The sequence below is a fragment of the Dermacentor albipictus genome, chromosome 5 (assembly GCF_038994185.2).
Source record: "Dermacentor albipictus isolate Rhodes 1998 colony chromosome 5, USDA_Dalb.pri_finalv2, whole genome shotgun sequence".
In the NCBI taxonomy this organism is placed as follows: domain Eukaryota; kingdom Metazoa; phylum Arthropoda; class Arachnida; order Ixodida; family Ixodidae; genus Dermacentor; species Dermacentor albipictus.
Genome location: NC_091825.1, coordinates 103,544,801 through 103,563,134, shown reverse-complemented (window position 1 = coordinate 103,563,134; position 18,334 = coordinate 103,544,801). Strand labels below are relative to the sequence as shown.

General features: G+C 46.4%; 2 protein-coding genes across 4 annotated transcripts in view; both read left to right on the top strand.

Moving 5' to 3' along the window:
* Positions 1 to 11,027, top strand: part of qin — a 100,182-nt gene extending 89,155 nt beyond the window's left edge. For 2 of the 3 annotated variants that reach the window (XM_070538649.1, XM_070538648.1), the window contains 4 exons: positions 1,691 to 1,931; positions 8,160 to 8,289; positions 8,438 to 8,594; positions 10,630 to 11,027. In XM_070538649.1, coding sequence (XP_070394750.1) covers positions 1,691 to 1,931; positions 8,160 to 8,289; positions 8,438 to 8,594; positions 10,630 to 10,737 — 636 coding nt within the window. In that variant the 3' untranslated portion in view covers positions 10,738 to 11,027. The remainder of the gene's footprint in view (positions 1 to 1,690; positions 1,932 to 8,159; positions 8,290 to 8,437; positions 8,595 to 10,629) is intronic. The other variant, XM_065437058.2, reaches the window with a different exon arrangement.
* Positions 11,028 to 12,583: 1,556 nt separating this feature from the next.
* LOC135905933 (engulfment and cell motility protein 2-like) lies at positions 12,584 to 16,847 on the top strand. Its single transcript, XM_065437063.2, has one exon. The coding sequence runs from the start codon at positions 13,368 to 13,370 to the stop codon at positions 15,531 to 15,533; it is 2,166 nt and encodes a 721-aa protein (XP_065293135.1). The 5' UTR covers positions 12,584 to 13,367; the 3' UTR covers positions 15,534 to 16,847.
* The last annotated feature ends 1,487 nt before the right edge of the window (positions 16,848 to 18,334 follow it).

Here is an 18,334-nt window from a genome sequence, read left to right as displayed (position 1 = left end):
TGCTTGCAAACGCTACTCTCAAATCATGCCCAGCGCGACTAGAGCAGCCGCTGAAGTGGAGCCACATCCTTTTCCATATAAAGTCTAAGTGTGATAAAATCCTATCGCGGTGCACGCACTTTGTGCTTTAGGTGCGAATGAAAGTGTGTGAAGGTGAGACAAAAAAAGATGGTGGCTTGACGGGTGTTGCCTTTCCGCGCGAGCAAAGGGAAAGAGGGCGAGGGGAGGTCGCTCATGGTAACGCGATCAAGCATCAAGTGCATGCGAAGGGTGGGAGCGATGGGGGGCAAGGGGTAAGTTGGCGGGTGCCTCGTTATTCCTGGTGCACGTCTCTCGGCCATGGCTGCGCATGGCTGTAAGTGCGGCTGAGTGCATAAGCAGCGGTGCGCCCTGTTTTATAGGTAATTTGCCACATATGCAAAGAGGCAAAGGGTGGCGTGTCTAGACAGCATGGCATCATGTAAGCTGTCTTGTCGTGTGTTTAGTATTGGTGGTTGCACAATCTTGAGCTTCGGTAACTCATTGGAGCGATGGACAGACGAAGCATTCACTCCTTGCTGCCGGTGCTTTTCATGATAGCATCGTCCTAGTGCGGGTGACACTATCAGCTGCGACGACGGAGTGCATGCGAAATCAGGGCTGGCTTCGCTTAATTTGTACCGCCGATGTGAAGATATCGTCGACGTGGCATGAAACTGGGTTATTCGTTGCCGACTCCCAAATTCATCAAAATGAATTGTTTTCTCATTCAGTTTTGCTTTTTTTTTTCGATTGCCCGATAATTCGGAAAATTCTGTGGCGCCTTACAAGAAAAATCGATTGGCGACTGCACTTACTTGCATAAAAAGGTAGAATTTCAATATAACAAAATTTTGATAACAGGAAGCAAATTACTGATTTTACTTACGTACTTCTCTGTATCGAAATATAACTGTATGTCACTTTTATTATGCCTGTGCAGTTATTGTACAAAAGTCTGATCCTATTCTTGTAATTTTGCTCACAATACCCTTTCTTTTCCTTTTGTCAGAAGATAGCTGTTAATTTAGGTGAATTATTTTTTAATTAAATAATTAAAGCATATTTCTTTTCAAGCAATGCTTCCCACTTATATTGAATCAGTATGAACAGCTTTAACCGCATAATACAGATCCTTGTTTCAAAAATTGACACAAGTACAGATGCTGTTTGTTTGCTGGATTAAGTCCATGTCATAAAATAAGGTGGAACCTGAAGGTAAACTGCAAAGGTGTAATTCTCATCTAACAAACACACATATATATATATATATATATATATATATATATATATATATATATATATATATATATATATATATATAGTTTTTGTGGTAGTCTTTAGGTGGTTTAATAGAAGGCATTATTTGCTGTATTCTTGTGCATTACTAGAAGCAGGTTTCACTAACATTTTCTTTGATGGGTTTAATGTTGCATAAAGATTGTTTCGTCACATCACTGACACTACTATGCCAAAGTTCTTCATAGAACTTGTCATTGGGTTGAGGTTGCTTTTGGCAAGCAAAGCTTAACAAGCAACAAGCATACTTCAATCATTACCACATCCAGCCTTCTGGTTTGATTTCTACTGTTAATCGTGTTTTTTTTTTTTTTCTGACACTTTCTGCGTTTTGTGAAGGCTTGCTCCCTCTCTTTTACATTTTTCACCCCAGGAAGCTGATCTCATCCCCTGTCCTTATAAGAGCTTGGAATTTCCTGAGGATGGGGTGTTTCCCGTCATAGTAACAAACTTGGATGACGCTGACCTGGGCTGCATCCAGCTTGCGAAGTTTGCCCATCCATCGAATGATGAGCAGGAGGCCATTAACTGCTCCATTGACGCCTTCAATGCCATGGCAGAGGCTTTGCAGAAAGAGGCCGAGGACTGTCCTCATTTGCTGGACACAAGTATAGGTGAGTGCAGCGAAACACCAAGGGAATCTCTGGTGAATGCGGTTTACTTGAAGAGGCTGAAGTGTTGTGTTGCTTCACCATTGAATATTACATAAGTAAGAGAAATGCTCAAGAAGGTGAGGAGCGTGTAACAAGTGATCGAACGAGAAATTATAGGCATAACATTAAGGGGGGACACGGGATTCAGAGACCAAGAAATTGCGAAAAAAATCAATATTTTGAAAGCAGTATTTTTGGAATTCCCAACTATTATTCTACCACTTCGCCAAATTTTGTGCATTCTAAATAAATATTTTAACCGTAATATAAATTTTTGGCACCAGTGTGGGCTAAATATGAGCCACAGTTTCCGTAAAAAAGTGCTTTTTCCACGGCGCGTGACAGTCCCCTCAGAAGGCCCAATGCGTGCTGTAATTCGTCGACAAAGGCACGTGACCCTCAGCTAGCTACGCCATTGGCTAGACTGGCATCGTCTGCATCACTCCGCGGGCGATCCACACACACCATGTGTGCGAACGAGGTTTCCCACGCTGACACCGATGCCAACCTCGGCTCTGAGGTTCACTACGAAGTCCAAATTTAAAAAACAAGGAAGAGGAAGTCTGCGTACAATGTCAAAAAACGACACTCCACCATGCTGCTTCTCAATGACATCGATAAGGCACGTTTATAGTCCGACGTTATCGGTGCACGGGCAAGCGTCGCTCAGCGCGGGGTGCTTTGGAGTCCGTTGGCCGCGACCGGTTACGCTGGCTGCACCAGTGTGTCAAACCATTGGTCTAACGATAGACTGTCGTTCTCGCCAACGTGATGTAACATGTGTGCGAGCTCACACTACGTAGAACTATATTTAGCCCACCTGCTCCCGCAGGCGAGCGACGCCGGAGATCTCGATAGCTTGTTAGGCCTAGTCCCCCGAAGCGCTCCCAACAACGGCTGCGTTTCATCGACGTTTTGGCACGACGCTACTATTCTGCAGCCGGAATTTTCGCGGCATATTTACAGTGAAGCTCAAGGAAAACTTCCGGCATTAGCGTCGATTTCTGCTATTGACCGAAGATTGATACTACTAGATCGCGTTGACGACACTGCTGCTGAGACAAACGAGGTGCTGGCTACGTCTGCTGAGCGTGCATCTGCTGAAAACATGCAGCAGGTGCTCAGCAGGCATCACCATAGGGACACTAGCCAGAAAGAGTACATTCCTGGAGGCTGATAATGCAATAGCACTTGTATATATTAAAATATTTTGTGGAGTTCTGTTATAAAAATAAGCTCATTTTGGTTTTTCAAGTTTTCTCAGAATCTCATTTTTGGTATTGTGTGACTACCATCAGACTCCTCAGCATCTGCAAGCAATGGCATTCCTGGCACTCTGTCAGAAATGCTATTGTCCGATGACATGTCCAGTGGTAGTCACGCAAAATGTCGTGGAAGTGAAAGTAGCTTCAGAAGTTGCTGTGCACACATAGGCTTGCCTGCAATCTGGTCAGTCCGTATCTCTACCATTTTCATGCTGTTGCCATAGGTAGACAAAAGTACAATCAATGCATGCACCAAATATTGAACCCCTGGCACCATAACAGGACTGCGATTTTGTAGCGGTTCCTTTTCTGGTTCCACTCCTTTTTGCGCTTCGTCATTGGTAATAGCGACGCTCCATCTGCTTCATCAATGTTGGCAGCTGGCCGTGAATGGTGGATGATAAGGGCAGCATACAGAATTGAGCAGAATGCATCATCGAAAAATTGCGACCCAGGAATTGACCGGCTGTCATTGCCGACTGACAGCGCAGACATCAAGGGTGGAGTTGGTGCTGCTTATACAACTTGCGGCCTCCAGGACCGTGTTGTTATTAAACACCTAAATAAACAAATGCTGGACACACGAAACCAACACAGCTGGACTCCTGAATGACTTGTCAGGGTTTGCTTATCCTATGGTTTGGGTGTGGTCGGTGCTGGATCTTATCGCACTTGGACTTTATACGGAACATGATGCAGCTCCTCTTCGGTGATCGCTCTTGTCACAGAGTGCACAATTTGAGAGGTGTGTTTGCATGCAGCCACTTGTAATTCAATCATCTGACCATCTGCGACCACGGAAGTTTAATTTATTGTTTCGGCATTCCTTTGCAGCGGCATTGAAATTTCATTATATTCAAATCGCATGCAAACACGATTCGTTAAATTGATGTTCCAAATACATAGTGTTCTATGGATAAGAGGTTATGAAACGTTACATGCTTCATTATGTTGAGAATTTCGTTATATTGAAGTTCATCATATCGAGGCTTAACTGTACTGCTAGTATTTCCGCTCAACTCATTGGTCAAATTAGTACCCATTCAAGCAGGCGGAGTCCGAATTATTCAACCACTTGGTCGTACTTGCACATTCAATTTATGGGCCAGTGAAGGTGCCTCGAAGTAGTCCGAATAATCGAGCTCGTTTGAATAATAATAATCAGCAGCAGCAGCCTGGTTACGCCCACTGCAGGGCAAAGGCCTCTCCCATACTTCTCCAACTACCCCGGTCATGTACTAATTGTGGCCATGTTGTCCCTGCAAACTTCTTATCTCATCTGCCCACCTAACTTTCTGCCGCCCTCTGCTACGCTTCCCTTCCCTTGGAATCCATTCCGTAACTCTTAATGACCATCGGTTATCTCCCCTCCTCATTACGTGTCCTGCCCATGCCCATTTCTTTTTCTTGATTTCAACTAAGATATCATTAACTCGCGTTTGTTCCCTCACCCAATCTGCTCTTTTCTTATCCCTTAACGTTACACCTATCATTCTTCTTTCCATAGCTTGTTGGGTCGTCCTCAATTTAAGTAGAACCCTTTTCGTAAGCCTCCAGGTTTCTGACCCGTACGTGAGTATTGGTAAGACTCGAATAATCGGTAATCGGAATAATCGGTAAGAGTACTGGTACTGGTAAGACTTGAATAATCAGTCGGTGCCAATTGTGAATCAGCCAGTTGCAGAACAGAGGCTTCTGCTTTACGAGTATAAAACAGACCATTGACAAGTGCCTGTGGTTTTTAAACCAATGCTTGGGCATTATCAGGGGCTCATTAAGGCTGGCCTTACTCAGAAGAGCATTGATGACATTGAGCTTGGCTAGGTGTTTCTGACTTTCTGAAAGCTTGGCTAAGCTGGCAACTGTCAAAAAGAAGTTCATAAGGTGTAAAAATCAATGTTGGTGTGACTTATGGTATGTGCGACTTATATGTGGTATTTACTAAAGGTGGCAGGTGTCACACGGCAGCACTCTAAGCATGCAGGCTTGCCAATGTACACAAGCTCACGTTCCATGCACTATAGGCGTCCAAAAATGGCACTATTGTGAGATCGTGCAAGCATCTCACTTTCCGAACATTTGTTTTGGCTCCCACATCACTGAGTAGGCGATATTGAATTTGCACACCTGCCTTGCCATGCTTACAACCTCTGAAGAAAGCTCGGTGCCAGCCTACCGCAAGAGATAATGAGAGCGCAACCGTTAACCTGTTGCAGCCTTTGAACGGCTGCTACAGATTTTTGTTTGGAGGCCAAAATCTCCAGTAGATCAGTGCGTCAGAATCGGGTAAATACAGCACATCATGAGAATATGTGCGTGCAAACCCGCAATGCATGAAACGCGTGCCTCCTGTAGACGTACACACATCAGGTTTCATCCTAGACGCCAGTGCTAGTTTCTCCCCTGGTGGAAGATTTCACTTCCCATCAGTATGTTTCCGTCGCTTCCCTTCAAAGTCGTGCTCGTGCTTAGCTCGCACTGTGTGCGAAACGTCTCCTGTTTGCGATGGCACCTCTTCAAAAGAGTGGAAATTAATATTGTGTTGTTAACTGCCACAACAGCAATGCAAACGCGAAAAGTTTGATACTACCAGTGAAATTCTACCAATTCCCAAGAGAATAGTACGAAAAAAGCAGCCGACAGGCATGGATTATCGTGGTGTGCCAAACAAAGTAAGTGAACAACTGGCAAACAAAGAGGTCTTGTTCAATGATCGCTCGTGGGTATATGATGGTTTTTACATGTAATCCACGTGGATTTCTCATATCATAAGAAGCCAGCAAACACTGACACCAAGGACAACGTAGGGTAAATTACTTGTACTTCATAAATTAAATAAAGAAACGATAATCTAATGGAAATGAAAGTGGACGAAGAAACAGCTTGCCGCAGGTGGGGAACGATCCCACAACCTTCGCATTTCGCGTGCGAAAAAAAAAAAAAAATGGGCCCCTTGTAACCCCTTTTCTCCACATGGATTTCGTGATTACTGGGTATATAATCTCTTCAAATAAAAACTTTCAGTTGTTGAACCAGCACTTGTGCTGTCTTCTTTTTCATGTTTCATTTGTGTGCGCTGCCCAAGAATGGAAACAACTTCTGTTGCATGCGCTAGCAGTGGTCGGAGTTCATGCGTGCCAAGAAATTGGAACATGTGTACGATGCATTGAACAGGACTGCAGTTCACTCCTGCATCACCACTGTACTGATCAATCGAGTTACTGGAAGATACACGCCTGCATCTTGGTTGCGCGGGCATTGCTGAAGCAAAAATGATTACTAATGCTTTCAAATTCCGTCTCTTGACCACTGTTAAAAGATTACCAAACGATTTACGCTGCTGCCTCTATTCTATACTGTGGGGGATGTACTAATTCAAGTTGTGTACGCATGTCTTGTTTGTGCTGTGCAGTGATATATTTCGTATATTTCCGCACAATGCCGATGGAAGTCCATGGTCGCCAACAGAGACAACACGGATTTGTAGCAGACATTTTGTGGGAAACAGCAAAAATGACTTTAGCCAACACACATCATTTGTGCTGAAGATTTTTCCGGTGACACATACAATGTTGTTTCCAATTCACTGCTTTGCATCATCTACGTGGCTAAGCTGCCCTTTCGCCACATTGCAGCCACGGAAATAGTCAACCCCACAGATCTTAAAGGCAGATCGAAGCTGGTATACATCGTGCACATGTCCTTTGAGTGAAGACGTCCACACACAGACACACGCATGCGGTACAAAACCTGCGTAAACACGTGCAGTGCAGCAAGCAACCATGGCGACGTGAAGGAGAGATCGAAGAGACGTACACCCCACTGGTTAAAATTTTGCCCCGCATGCAGCACTCTCACGTCAGCGCGGCAGCACCGCTCTGAGGTGCCATTGTTGTCTATACAAAGGTGCAACTTAATATCTTTATTAACTTTTCTGCAGAAGTGGCTGTTTTTTACTGCAGAAGTGGAGTGCGGCTTATACAAGGGTGTGACTTGTACACAGGAAAATACGGTAGAGACAGCATGCTGTGTGAACAGGTTTGTTGTCTTCATTTAAATAAAGGGATACTCAAATAGGTCTCCATTTTCCTGTATTTGGAGGTAGAGCAACATTGTTTTATAGCCAGTAAATACTTTCTGGAATAATTATTTTTGATTTGAAGCGTTTGAAATAGCCTAGGATGTTTTCAGTAATTGGCATATATTTACTCCTTAGTGCTCCAAAATCTGTATTTAGGTGCTCTAAATTGCACTGAAATTAACATTTTCCTGCTCCAAAAATTGCTCCAAATCTTAATTCGTCAGTGGCACTACTGTATATTATACCCCCACTACGTAACCCATACTTCACACATTTCTTTCCACTTTGACACTCCTAATGCACTAAAAGTACTGGGATGTTCCCATATTTGTCCTCTGTGTCCCTTGTCTCTCTTGTAGCACATTTCAGTCAAAATCATGTGGAGATGAACAGGGCCTGTTGCTCTCACTGCCATTTCACTAATGCTGCAGGCAAGATGCCCATTACTTGTGGAAGATTTTATGGCCACAATCATTTTGCCGTCTGCTTCAGCAAAGCTCAGTGAGGTTAAGGTCTTACGTAGGGATACACTGTAGTAACCATGTGTTTATAAGCACAAGAAAGAGAACAATCTTCGGTATCTAAGTTTTACATACAGTGGTAGAGCAACGGATGTCTCTGACAATGGGACTAGTCAAGGGGAGCAGTTAAAGACTTGACTCCGCCGGGCCAGAAACAAAGAACAACACTTGAACATTCATTGTTTTGCCACTGTTGATCACTTCAAGTTTCTGTGTTTCTGTGCACCTTTCTCTGGTTAAGCTTTACATGGTGTGGCAAAACCAGGTGTATTTCATTTGCTTTGCTATTTGTGTGACTCCCATGTGCCTGTTTTGCTTTCAGGTACACCATGCATTGGCAAGTATGGCTACGACAAATTGTGGTATCGTGGTATTGTGACTGGCGTTAAGAAGAAGAAGGTGACAGTCTTCTACGTTGACTACGGGAACAGCGAATCCATCTTGAAAGAAGAGTATGGCATCATCCAACTTCTTTGTTGTTCGCCTTTTGCATCTTGTGGCATTGATTGTCGCTGGCTGCTTATTGTCATGTTGTCCTCTTCTTCAATCAGTGCCTTAGCTTAAGAAGTAAGTGCCTGTCTTGCCTGCGTTTCATTACAGCTTACGTGTGCTGCCAGCCAAGTTTCTGGACATTCCCATGCAAGCAAAGGCCTGTCGCTTTCACGGTGTTACCATTGTCGGCGACAAAAACAAAGCAAGGTTGATGATGTCAGATATTCTCTTTGATGACAAAATTGGCTGCCTTGCCAGAATCAAGGTCAGTGTAGCTTCTTTATTGTATTACTTGGTTTGTACTCCGAGAAAACGAAGTATGGCTGCAGCAGAACAGTAGCTTAAAAAAAGTTATGAGGCACAAGTAAAAGCTAATAGAAAAAAAGATAAATTAGAAGGAAAACTTCCACCAGTTGCTTAGCTACACTTCCTCTCAAAAATGAAGTGCAGTGCTGCAGAACCTATGGGCGTAATCCGCCAACCAGGCTCAAAAAACAGAGGGGCTTGCCCCAGTATCTGCTGGTAATCGATCTTAGTTTGAGTGTTGCTGGGTGATTGGAGAAATCATAGAAGTGTTAGTGGTGCGTAATGTGTAAGCACTGCTCTTTTCATCGAGGCATGCAGCCAGTTCTTGTTTGTGATTGGCTGACGTGGCTTCTAGCTTTGCTGCACTGCACAGGGTTTATGACTTGAAGTATAAATCATTGTCTTCTAGATGCTTCTGAGGTTCATTATTGCCTTCTGAGCGTATGTTGCATCATGGTCCAGGCTGTCCAACTTCATTCGGTGCCCCACCCTTTTTTTCCAAATTCATTGTTACTTCACTTGCTAATAGAAAGAATGATCTTTCTTGCACCCCCTTGCAAGTGAAGTTTGGTACAGTAAGGCAAAAAAAGTAGCTCCTATGCAACCTTTTTTTCATATCCAGCAATATTCAGACATCCTGCGTATTTGATTATGGCCATTTCCCTAAATGCTCGGCTCCACCACTTTTTGGAATAAATGAACTTTGTCAGTTTTCTGAATTAATATGCTCAATAACTGTTATGGTGTATTGTTGCATCACATCCATTGTAAGCAGATATATACAGAGCAAGCCAATTCATTAGCTGACCTCGTTCATTTCTTAAAATTCTTTCAAGCAATTTACTTACCAACGTGTTCTTTTGTTCAGTTTTCCTGAAATATAAAAAGTGAGCAGTTTGCTTTTTGTTCATAAAACATTCTAAAGTGTTAAATTTGGCAAAGCCATTATCCCAGCTTGCAGACACTGAAGCAGGAAATACTGCTTTGAACTTCAAAGTAGAGAAGATCATGCCTATGTTGTCCAGCACCTGAGTGTTGAAAGGTTGCACTTAGGCTACTTACTAAACAGTAGTGCTAGCTGCATGCCATATATGAAAAATATTTCAGGCTTTCGTGTTGCACATGTGCACTGATAACTTCAGGGGGCCCGAACCACTTTTTCTTGAAGTTTAGAAATGCATTTGAAATTAAATTAGACTATTTCAGAAATACTTTGCCACAATAAGTTCTTGCAACGATTTACACTGCAAAGGCTACTGCAGATTGGGGTGTGTCCACAACGCTCCGGCTACTGGCATGCAGTTCAAATTTGATTTTGGATGTTCACGTAGATGCCACTATTTCTGATTTTTCTGCCTACGACGTGCCAAATGCGGTTGTCCTCAGCAAGCCACAGTGTGCTCGGCCAGTAGACTCATCGCGGCATCCCACGGCGGCTGCGGTATCTACGCTACGGAGCAGGCTGCCGCTACATGCAAGCGCAGTGTTTGCTTTGTACATGACAGGGCTAGAGTGGGCGCTCTCAATCATATACTCCTGTCTGGCTGTGCTATGTGGTGCGGACCAGCTTTGCCATGCACTAACTCGACGAACGGGGAGAAGCCACATCCAACTTGCACATCTTTAAGTGCTGTGGTCTAACCTTAAGTTTCACTTGGTTTGAGGCTAGCTGAGTGTTCGAAACTAGTCGAATCTAGCAAGACCTGACGGCTCCGACACCGATAAGTAGGGTGACCAAGAAGTCCTAATCTTTTAAGAGGCTTACTGTGTGTGCATTGTGCTCACTTTATTTGCATACTCAACTTGAGATGACAGCTTCTGGGAAGGGCTTCAGAACGCTGGGTCCATTGACGTCTGGGGTAAAAGGGGGGGTTACAATCCCCCACTTCTCGTTTGCATTATGCTCGTAAAACATGCATGCTCATTCATTTCCTCTTGTGCCAATGCTGTACTAAGCCGTATTACTGGTTCCTCTTCCTTTATTTTTGCCACAGAAGAAAGATAGCGATCCCATCGAAATAGACCTGATGAACTCTTCCTTGGAACTCATCTACCAGCCGCTGGCTGACGATGGATGCATCACAATCGACAGAGAGCCGTGAAGTGCTTCAAGGCCAGAGCCCAAAGCAAGTCAGCTTCATTGATGGTGCCTCATTTTGTACTGTCCGAGCAACAAACTTCCAGCAAGAAGGTTGTTGTGCGATACTGGTCCATAGTTAAGTGTGCTTCAGTTCTGTGCATTCAAGAGAAAGAACATCCCTTGTAAATCTGAGCATCTGTTCCATTCATAGCTTCTTTTGTTCTTCAGCTAAGACCCTGCGTCTGGATGTTCCATGTTGTTCGTTCATTTCTCACCACTGTGATCTGTATTAAAAGGTGGTTTATTTTTGTGCTTCTCCTGTGCTCATGTGACAAGGCTCTTCAAAGAAAGCCTAAGCCACTGAATAGTCTTTTCTGTGCATGTGTGTATGTGCGTGCACCTATGTATGTACATACGAACGTGTGCATGAAGGCTTGCAGTGTGCCCTCACCAATCACCAACCCAGACAGCTATGTGAGCTTCAATGACTTCTCTAAAATCAACAAACCAGGGAAGGTGCCTACAGGCCCTCTGTGTTTAGTAGTGAGCATGTGAACTTTCTCTCTCCTTTTGCCTTTTCCTCCTTTCTTTCAATCCGTCACCTCCTTTCCCCCGTGCAGGGCAGTCAAACCAGTCATTTGTCTGGTTAACCTCCCTGTCTTTCCTTTTTTCACTCTCTCCACTATATTGTAGGCTCTAAACTAGAATTTTTGTTTTTCCTGTAGTACGTGGAAGGGCAGAGTTTGTGACTGCAAGGTCTGCACGGAAAGTGTGTGCATCAAATCTAGTGGTTCTACCCCAAAGAAATGAACTGTTTACCGAAACATTCGATTTGGAATGTTTCAGAGCTCAGCAGATGAATCTTTCTAGTGGCGCCAGTGGATTCATACCAATGGCTTTGAGAGCAGTTCTTAATTTCCGGGAAGGGCTAATTGCAGTGACTTTCTAAGTTACGAACTATGTGTAGTCAATTTATTGGCCGAGGATTCCTTTCTTATCAACAATGTAGTTTGAAATATAAACTGGAACAAGAATAAAAAAAGAAGACGCCGTGGCTGCTTAGTCGCTTTGGCGTTGTGCTGCTATAAGCCCGAGGGCATGGGATCAAATACCGGCCACAGCAGCCACACTTCGATGGGGGCAAAATGCAAAAACGCCCGTGAACCATGCATTAAGTGCATGTTAAAGAAACAAAGGTAGCCATAATTTCGATTCCCCACTACGGTGTGCCTCGTAATCATATTGTAGTTTTGGCCCATAAAGCCTCAAAACTTTCTTTTAAATAAAAGAAAAAAAATAAAAGTTTGTGAACTTTCCAGGCAGACCTCGTAGTAGAAATCCTGGGTTACTCGTCAGCATGGAAATTCATCGACAATGGTACTGGATTTGTCTTGACTACATCCGTAATCGCTGCTGCGGCTGTAATTGGTGAATGACCATGGTGCTCCACTGCAGAGAACGAGGTCGTGGGTTCGATTCACGGCCCCCGGTGGCCGCATTCCCTACGTGGACGGAATGCAAAAAAGGCGCTCTCGAGTACCGTGCACATTAAAGATTGTGGTGGAAATTATTACATGGCCTCCTGCCGAGGTGCAGTGGCCTAGCCCCTGAGCGGCATACCGGGTGCACGGGCCCCCACCGCCACTGCTGCGGTGTTTCTCATACCGTTTTTTTTTTTCTATTTCATTGTATGCTACATGAGGGCATATAGTGAGCAATGATCTGCACCGTGTGTTGCGTGTTCTTTTTTATTTATTTTTTTAACGCAAGGGAGAAAACAGGAACAGGTTGAAATTATCGCCGCTGCATTCCCGCTCGTTCGCGAGTGACGCAAAAAAAGGGGGGAGAGAGAGAGAGAGAGAGAGAGAAAAAAGAAATACGGTGCAGCGAGCGCGCTTACGCGAGATGGGAGGCGTGCGTCGGCGCCGTGCCCGCCGCTCCCATCAACGAGCGTGCGCCGACTGCCGCGAGGCCCTCTCCACCACGACTCACTCCTCCGTGGTCGAGTTTCCCGAGGTCGTCTCGGGTGTCCTTACCGTAAGACGCGCGCTTGTCAGGTAAGTGACGTTGCGCCGGCAGCGACGACGGCGCTACGCCAGTGGCGTGATGGCAGCGGCGCAACTTTGCCGCCCGGCGCATTCGTCGACGCGCCCGCAGCGGCTGTGGCCCAACGGCGTACGAAGTCGCCACCGAACGCACCGGACGCACGATGCCGTCGACGCGGGAGCGTGGTGCAGCCGCCGCTAAACGCACTCGTCGGGCGACAGCTGCCGCTGCGGAATTCCGTGTTGCGTGTTGTACGCCTCGCAGCGGCGCGTGCCGTCGGTGATGTGTACGCAGTGGTCCATGACTGCGGGGGCGCACGTGATCGCGCTTGTAAGCGCGCCGGAACGCGCCGAGCGTGTGAGTCTTCCTCGCCCCGGTTCGCCGCCGGCACCGATACAACCGATATTCGCCGCGCTTCGCTGACGCAACGGCCCCACTGATGCTGCGGCGGTATCGCAGCGCGCTGCCGATAAGGAAGCTCGACCCCGATAGAGGCGTCAGCACGAAGTCCACGCCGGGTCGGGGATGGATAAACTTGCGCTCGCCGGGCGTGCGATGAGTATATGACTGCGCAGGGTCACGGGCGCCCCGATTAGCGGATCTGCGATGGCTTGTCCCGCGAAGCCGCCCGCCGTCGGCAGGCGGGCGAAGGTCGGCGTCAGGACTCCCCGCGGAGATCAGCTGCTCGATCTTGATCTGGATCTGCCACTGTCCACCATCATCGATGACGTGTGCCAGCGAGTGGGCATCGCCGACCCCGACTGCTACGCGATCAAGTACGACGGCAGCGAAGCGTACATCTTCGACGCCAACAAGCTGGACATCAGGAACGGAGACATGCTCCAGCTCGTGCGGATGCCGATGAACAGGAACGATGTCATCGAGAAGCTGAGCTCCGGCACGCCGGACGAGAAAGCGGAAGCCCTGCAGGCGCTGCTGATCCTCGCCGCGGATCCCGACTCCGCCGTCAGGTTCATCGCCTACGACGGTCACAGTACCATTGTGAACTGGATTGAAGCCGGTGTGTACAAAGGAAGCATGCTTTGCCGAGCGCTTCTGTGCCTTCAGGGTCTGATCGATCATTGCCTGATAACGTGGGAGATACTTTCGACCAAGTGCTTGAGCAGGATACTGAAGGAGACGAACTGTGCTAACGGTACGGATTGGAATAATGTGGAAGTTTTTCTCAGTGTGCTTGAATGTGTGGTTACTAGTAACGCAGCAGCATACGAAACGGTTTTCATGGGCATGCCCTGGGAGCGGTACGCGTTGCTGATGCAAGAAGGGTCAGTGGTCGTCATGAGGAACTGCGTCATGTTATTGAACGCGCTTTTCGCCCAAGGCAACCCTGGTCACAGAGACGCCCTTAAGAATGCCATTAGTAACTGGAAGATAAAGAGCGTTGTGTGGACTAGGCTCACAAACTACGGCCAAGTGGATTCGGAGTTGGCGCGCGCTCTGCACGTCTTTCAAGCGCAGATGCTCAGTTTGTACGAGCGGCTTTGGAAAGCCAGCGTTGACACCGAAGACCTCGCTTTGAATGGCAAGGTGGACATTCTCTTGAAGTTTGCCGAGAGCGGTCTAAATTGCGATGACGCCAGGTACAAGCAGCTGGACAGCAAGCGACGCCTCTCGGTTCGCCACACCGCCATGGGACTCGAGAACGTGAGTGTACCGCTGAAGGACTTCGCGAAGCCTGCAGGCAGACTTGCCATAGAGAACCTCCTGTATTTCGCCGACAAGTACAACTTGAGCTTCACCACGGCGATCCAGGAAAACTTGTTCAGTTCTCCGGAGCACATGTGCCCGCTGGTCGAGAGCAGCATCCTGCTGACCGATCTCCTGTGCCGGGTGTTCAGGGTCGGCAAGCCGGCCGGAGGCGACGACGAGGGCACCTTCTCGCTCATGTACTTCTCCCACGAGTGCTTCTTCGAGGAGATCTTCAGCGTCTGCATGCTGCTCGTGTTCAAGACGTGGCGCGAGATGAGAGCGTCGGTGGCGAGCATCCGCAAGGTTTTCGGCATCGTGAACGAGCAGATCGGCCGGGCGCTCAGGCTCAATCCGCACTGCGCGGACATCAACGGCTTCCGCACGACGTTGTCCTCCCTGCCTTACTCGGAGATCCTCAAGCAGCTGCAGCGGGAAAACGACGAACGCAAGGCGTCCGAGAGGCAGTCTCGAGCCGTGAACCAGCTGCGGGACTCGCTCCGTGCCGACATTGTCTCCCTGGTGAACGAGAACCGCATCAACGTTCTCTGCAAGGGAGCCAGGTTCCAAAAGTACGGCGCCAAGGGGAACCGCATCAAGGACTGTTACGTCTTCGTCAAGTTGGCCCGCAACCTAAAGGCCGTTCACTACGGCGATTGCAACGCCACGTGCGAAGACGTCGACATCGAGGAGCTGTCCGAGACCATTCTGGTGTCGGACATCGAAATGATCAACACGGGCTCGTCTTGCCCTCAGGCGCGGAAGGCGGCCAGGCAGATAGTCGACCTGGCGTTTTCCATCGTGGGCTGTGGCGACGGGCAGCCGCTCAATCTGGTGGCTCCTAACGCTAAGGTGCTTAACCGGTGGCTCGACGGGCTGGACGTCCTGCTGGGCAACACCGCGAGCAGCATCGAAGCGCGAGGAGACATGGGCATTCTGTTGGACATGGAGGTTCGGCTGAGGCTGCTGGAGACCGAGGGCATCCACATCCCAGAGACGCCGCCTCCCGTCCCTCCGCCGCCGTCAAACTTCGACTTCTCCTCGAGGTTCTTTGGCAGCTTGTGAACCTGTTGTGTGTGTGCTGGCTGGTGCAGTACTGACCAGTAGCTGTTGTGTGATATTAACTAGTCCCGTTCGGTCTATTCGTGCAGCAAAGGTGGCTTCGCGGCGTTGAAGTGGATCCACTTGTAGATATTATTGATCACATACTAGCAATATCAAGTTTTGCATTGGCACTAAATGCAAGAATAAGTCGCATATAAGATTGGATTTTGATCTAATGTCGGGCACAATTTCCAAACTTGGCCTTGAAAATACGTATTTGTGGTAAATTATGTCTTTAAGAATCGATCAAGGTATATTAATGTTTGCTAAGCGCGCTCCGCGATTTATCGGTTTATTTTCATGACGCAACTTGTACGCCGGAGTAAGGTTCGCAGGGCAGATAACCATTATAGGGGTTTGCCGTTTGAAAGGCTTAATCTTATGACATTACGCCTAGCCTGAATGCGGAAAATGTCCTACCAGCTGAAAGTGGCATGTTATGTATGTGAATACCGTTTATCACTGGACTGCAATATGTTGAGCGACCTTTGGCGTAGTAAACGAGCTAGGAAGGTCGCCCGCAATGCGAGCTCTATAGTTAAGTGTTTTAACGAGTGTATATATAGTGTCTACAACTGCCTTTGAGTCAAGTTCCTCCTGCAACTAAAGCAGTTCACAGTCATCACCAAGTTAGACATCTGAATGAGTGAACGAGTCGTCAGTTTGCAGATGCGCTGTAAATGGTTACGGCGGCAGGACCTTCCTTCGCGTGTATATTTGCTGTAACCCTCGGCTGCCATAGAACCTTTGCACAAACTGACGCCAAAGTTATGTCCTCTGGATCGCGCTTGAATTGTCAAACATGACTTCACAACGTCAAGATGTCAACTAGTCGCCAGGCTAATGCATTGGCCTTTGCAGCTAGGCTGATTTAAGTCGCGAGTGTCCAAATCGCATAGGAAAGAAATTTGGAGGACGGCCCAACTCCGACGCGGCCTATTCAAATACATGTAAAACGCAAAAAACGCTTTTCTGAGATAACCCCTTGACCCGATTTTAATGAAATTGGTTGCATTTAGAGAGAAAGTTAAGTTCTAGTGACTGTTGGAAGCGTAATATCGATTTAGGGCTCTAATTTTGTTTAAAAGATTTTCAAATATTCAACCGTTTGAAAAAAAGTAGAAGCTCAAGGTTTACAAATTCATAGCTCTACATCAAGAACAGATATCGCGGTTCTGTAAACGGCATCCATTAGATGATTCAAAGCGGACAAATTTGATGTCATTTTTCATCTTACGTGAATTGGTTACGTTGGTTACAAGGGTTCTGCTAGTATTTCCATATCACAAATTTTTGTAATATTCATATGTTAGATATCAATTTTGTCCACTTTAGATGTACTATCATATGCAATCCACATAATTGTGATATTCTTCCTTGCTGAGTTACAGCGTTGTTAAGATCATGGTTGAGCTTTCTGAAAATTTTCAATTTTCGCCAATTTTTAATAAAAAATTGACGACGTAAATCGAAAATTCTAAACCAACTGTCACTAGATTTTAAGTTTTTCTTTTAAGTGCAACAAACCCGCGCCAAATTTGGTGCAGTGGTTGCCGTGAAAAACGAATTCCCCTTTTACATGTATTTACATAGGAGCACCAGAGCTAAAGCTTCCTCTTAAGAGTGGAACGCGATAGCATTCAAGGATCTCTGACTGCTTCTGACGCTTCCCGGCAACTGCTGCTTATGTAACCTTTACCGGGAAACGCTGGCGGTGAACGTTATGCGCGAAGGCGGGCTTTCCGGTAGAAACGCGGAGACGAGCGCCATTTTGGATGGTGGTACTGCGAGGAAGCTGAGTTCGGCGCGCCGCTCAATGATTGGTAGAAACGCTGGACAAAGGGGTTTATGTTTGAGCCTCCGCGTAACAAAAGTACGTTTTCTCGTACATTCAAATTACGATCAGACGCTATCATGACTGTAGGTTGTGTGCAAGTCGTACTGTCGAGATTTTTTTTTTACGTATTTTACTTTCAGAAATTCGATTACTTCAGTAACGGCTACGGAGGGCCTGTGTGGTTGGGTGCGCGTGGTTTGCAATAAATTTTCGCTCGAAGACGGTCGACGCTGGACGCCGACGCCGGATTTTTCGCGCAGCGCCCAGGCAGTGCTATATATATATATATATATATATATATATATATATATATATATATATATATATATATATATATATATATATATATATATATATATATATATATATATATATATATATATATATATATATATTATCGCCCAGTGAAGCATTTGGAATTGCCGCTAGACCGTCAGGGAAGAGATTGGAAACCCCTCTTTGTATGTGCACCTGTCCGTCGGATGAAGCGGGCCGCTACGGGACATGGACTCGTTTTGCGGCGTGTCCGTGGTCGGCAACGAAACCGAGTGTTTTGCGGACCAAAATAAGATCGCTTAACTGTTACAAAATCTGAGTGAAAAGTGTAGCTTTAAGCGATAAACCTTTTTTTTTAGAGAGCACTATATAGAAATGGCTGGTAGGGGCGAACGTCGTAAGGCATGGTGCCACGACGTGTACCTTCTCGAGCAATGCTAGAACGCACACAAGTCACTTTAATGCGGCCGCACACTGTCTAAACACGCGTATCCCGCGCAAACTGAGCGCTCAGCGAGTATAACTTAAGAGGAAGCTTTAGCTCGGGCCCAACTCCGACGCGGCCTATTCAAATACATGTAAAAACGCAAAAACGTTTTTCTGAGATAACCCCTGGACCGATTTTAATGAAATTTGTTGCATTTGAGAG

Excerpts from the sequence above, each read along its gene's own strand:
- LOC135905933 (XM_065437063.2), top strand. The coding sequence starts at position 13,368 with ATGGCTTGTCCCGCGAAGCCGCCCGCCGTCGGCAGGCGGGCGAAGGTC.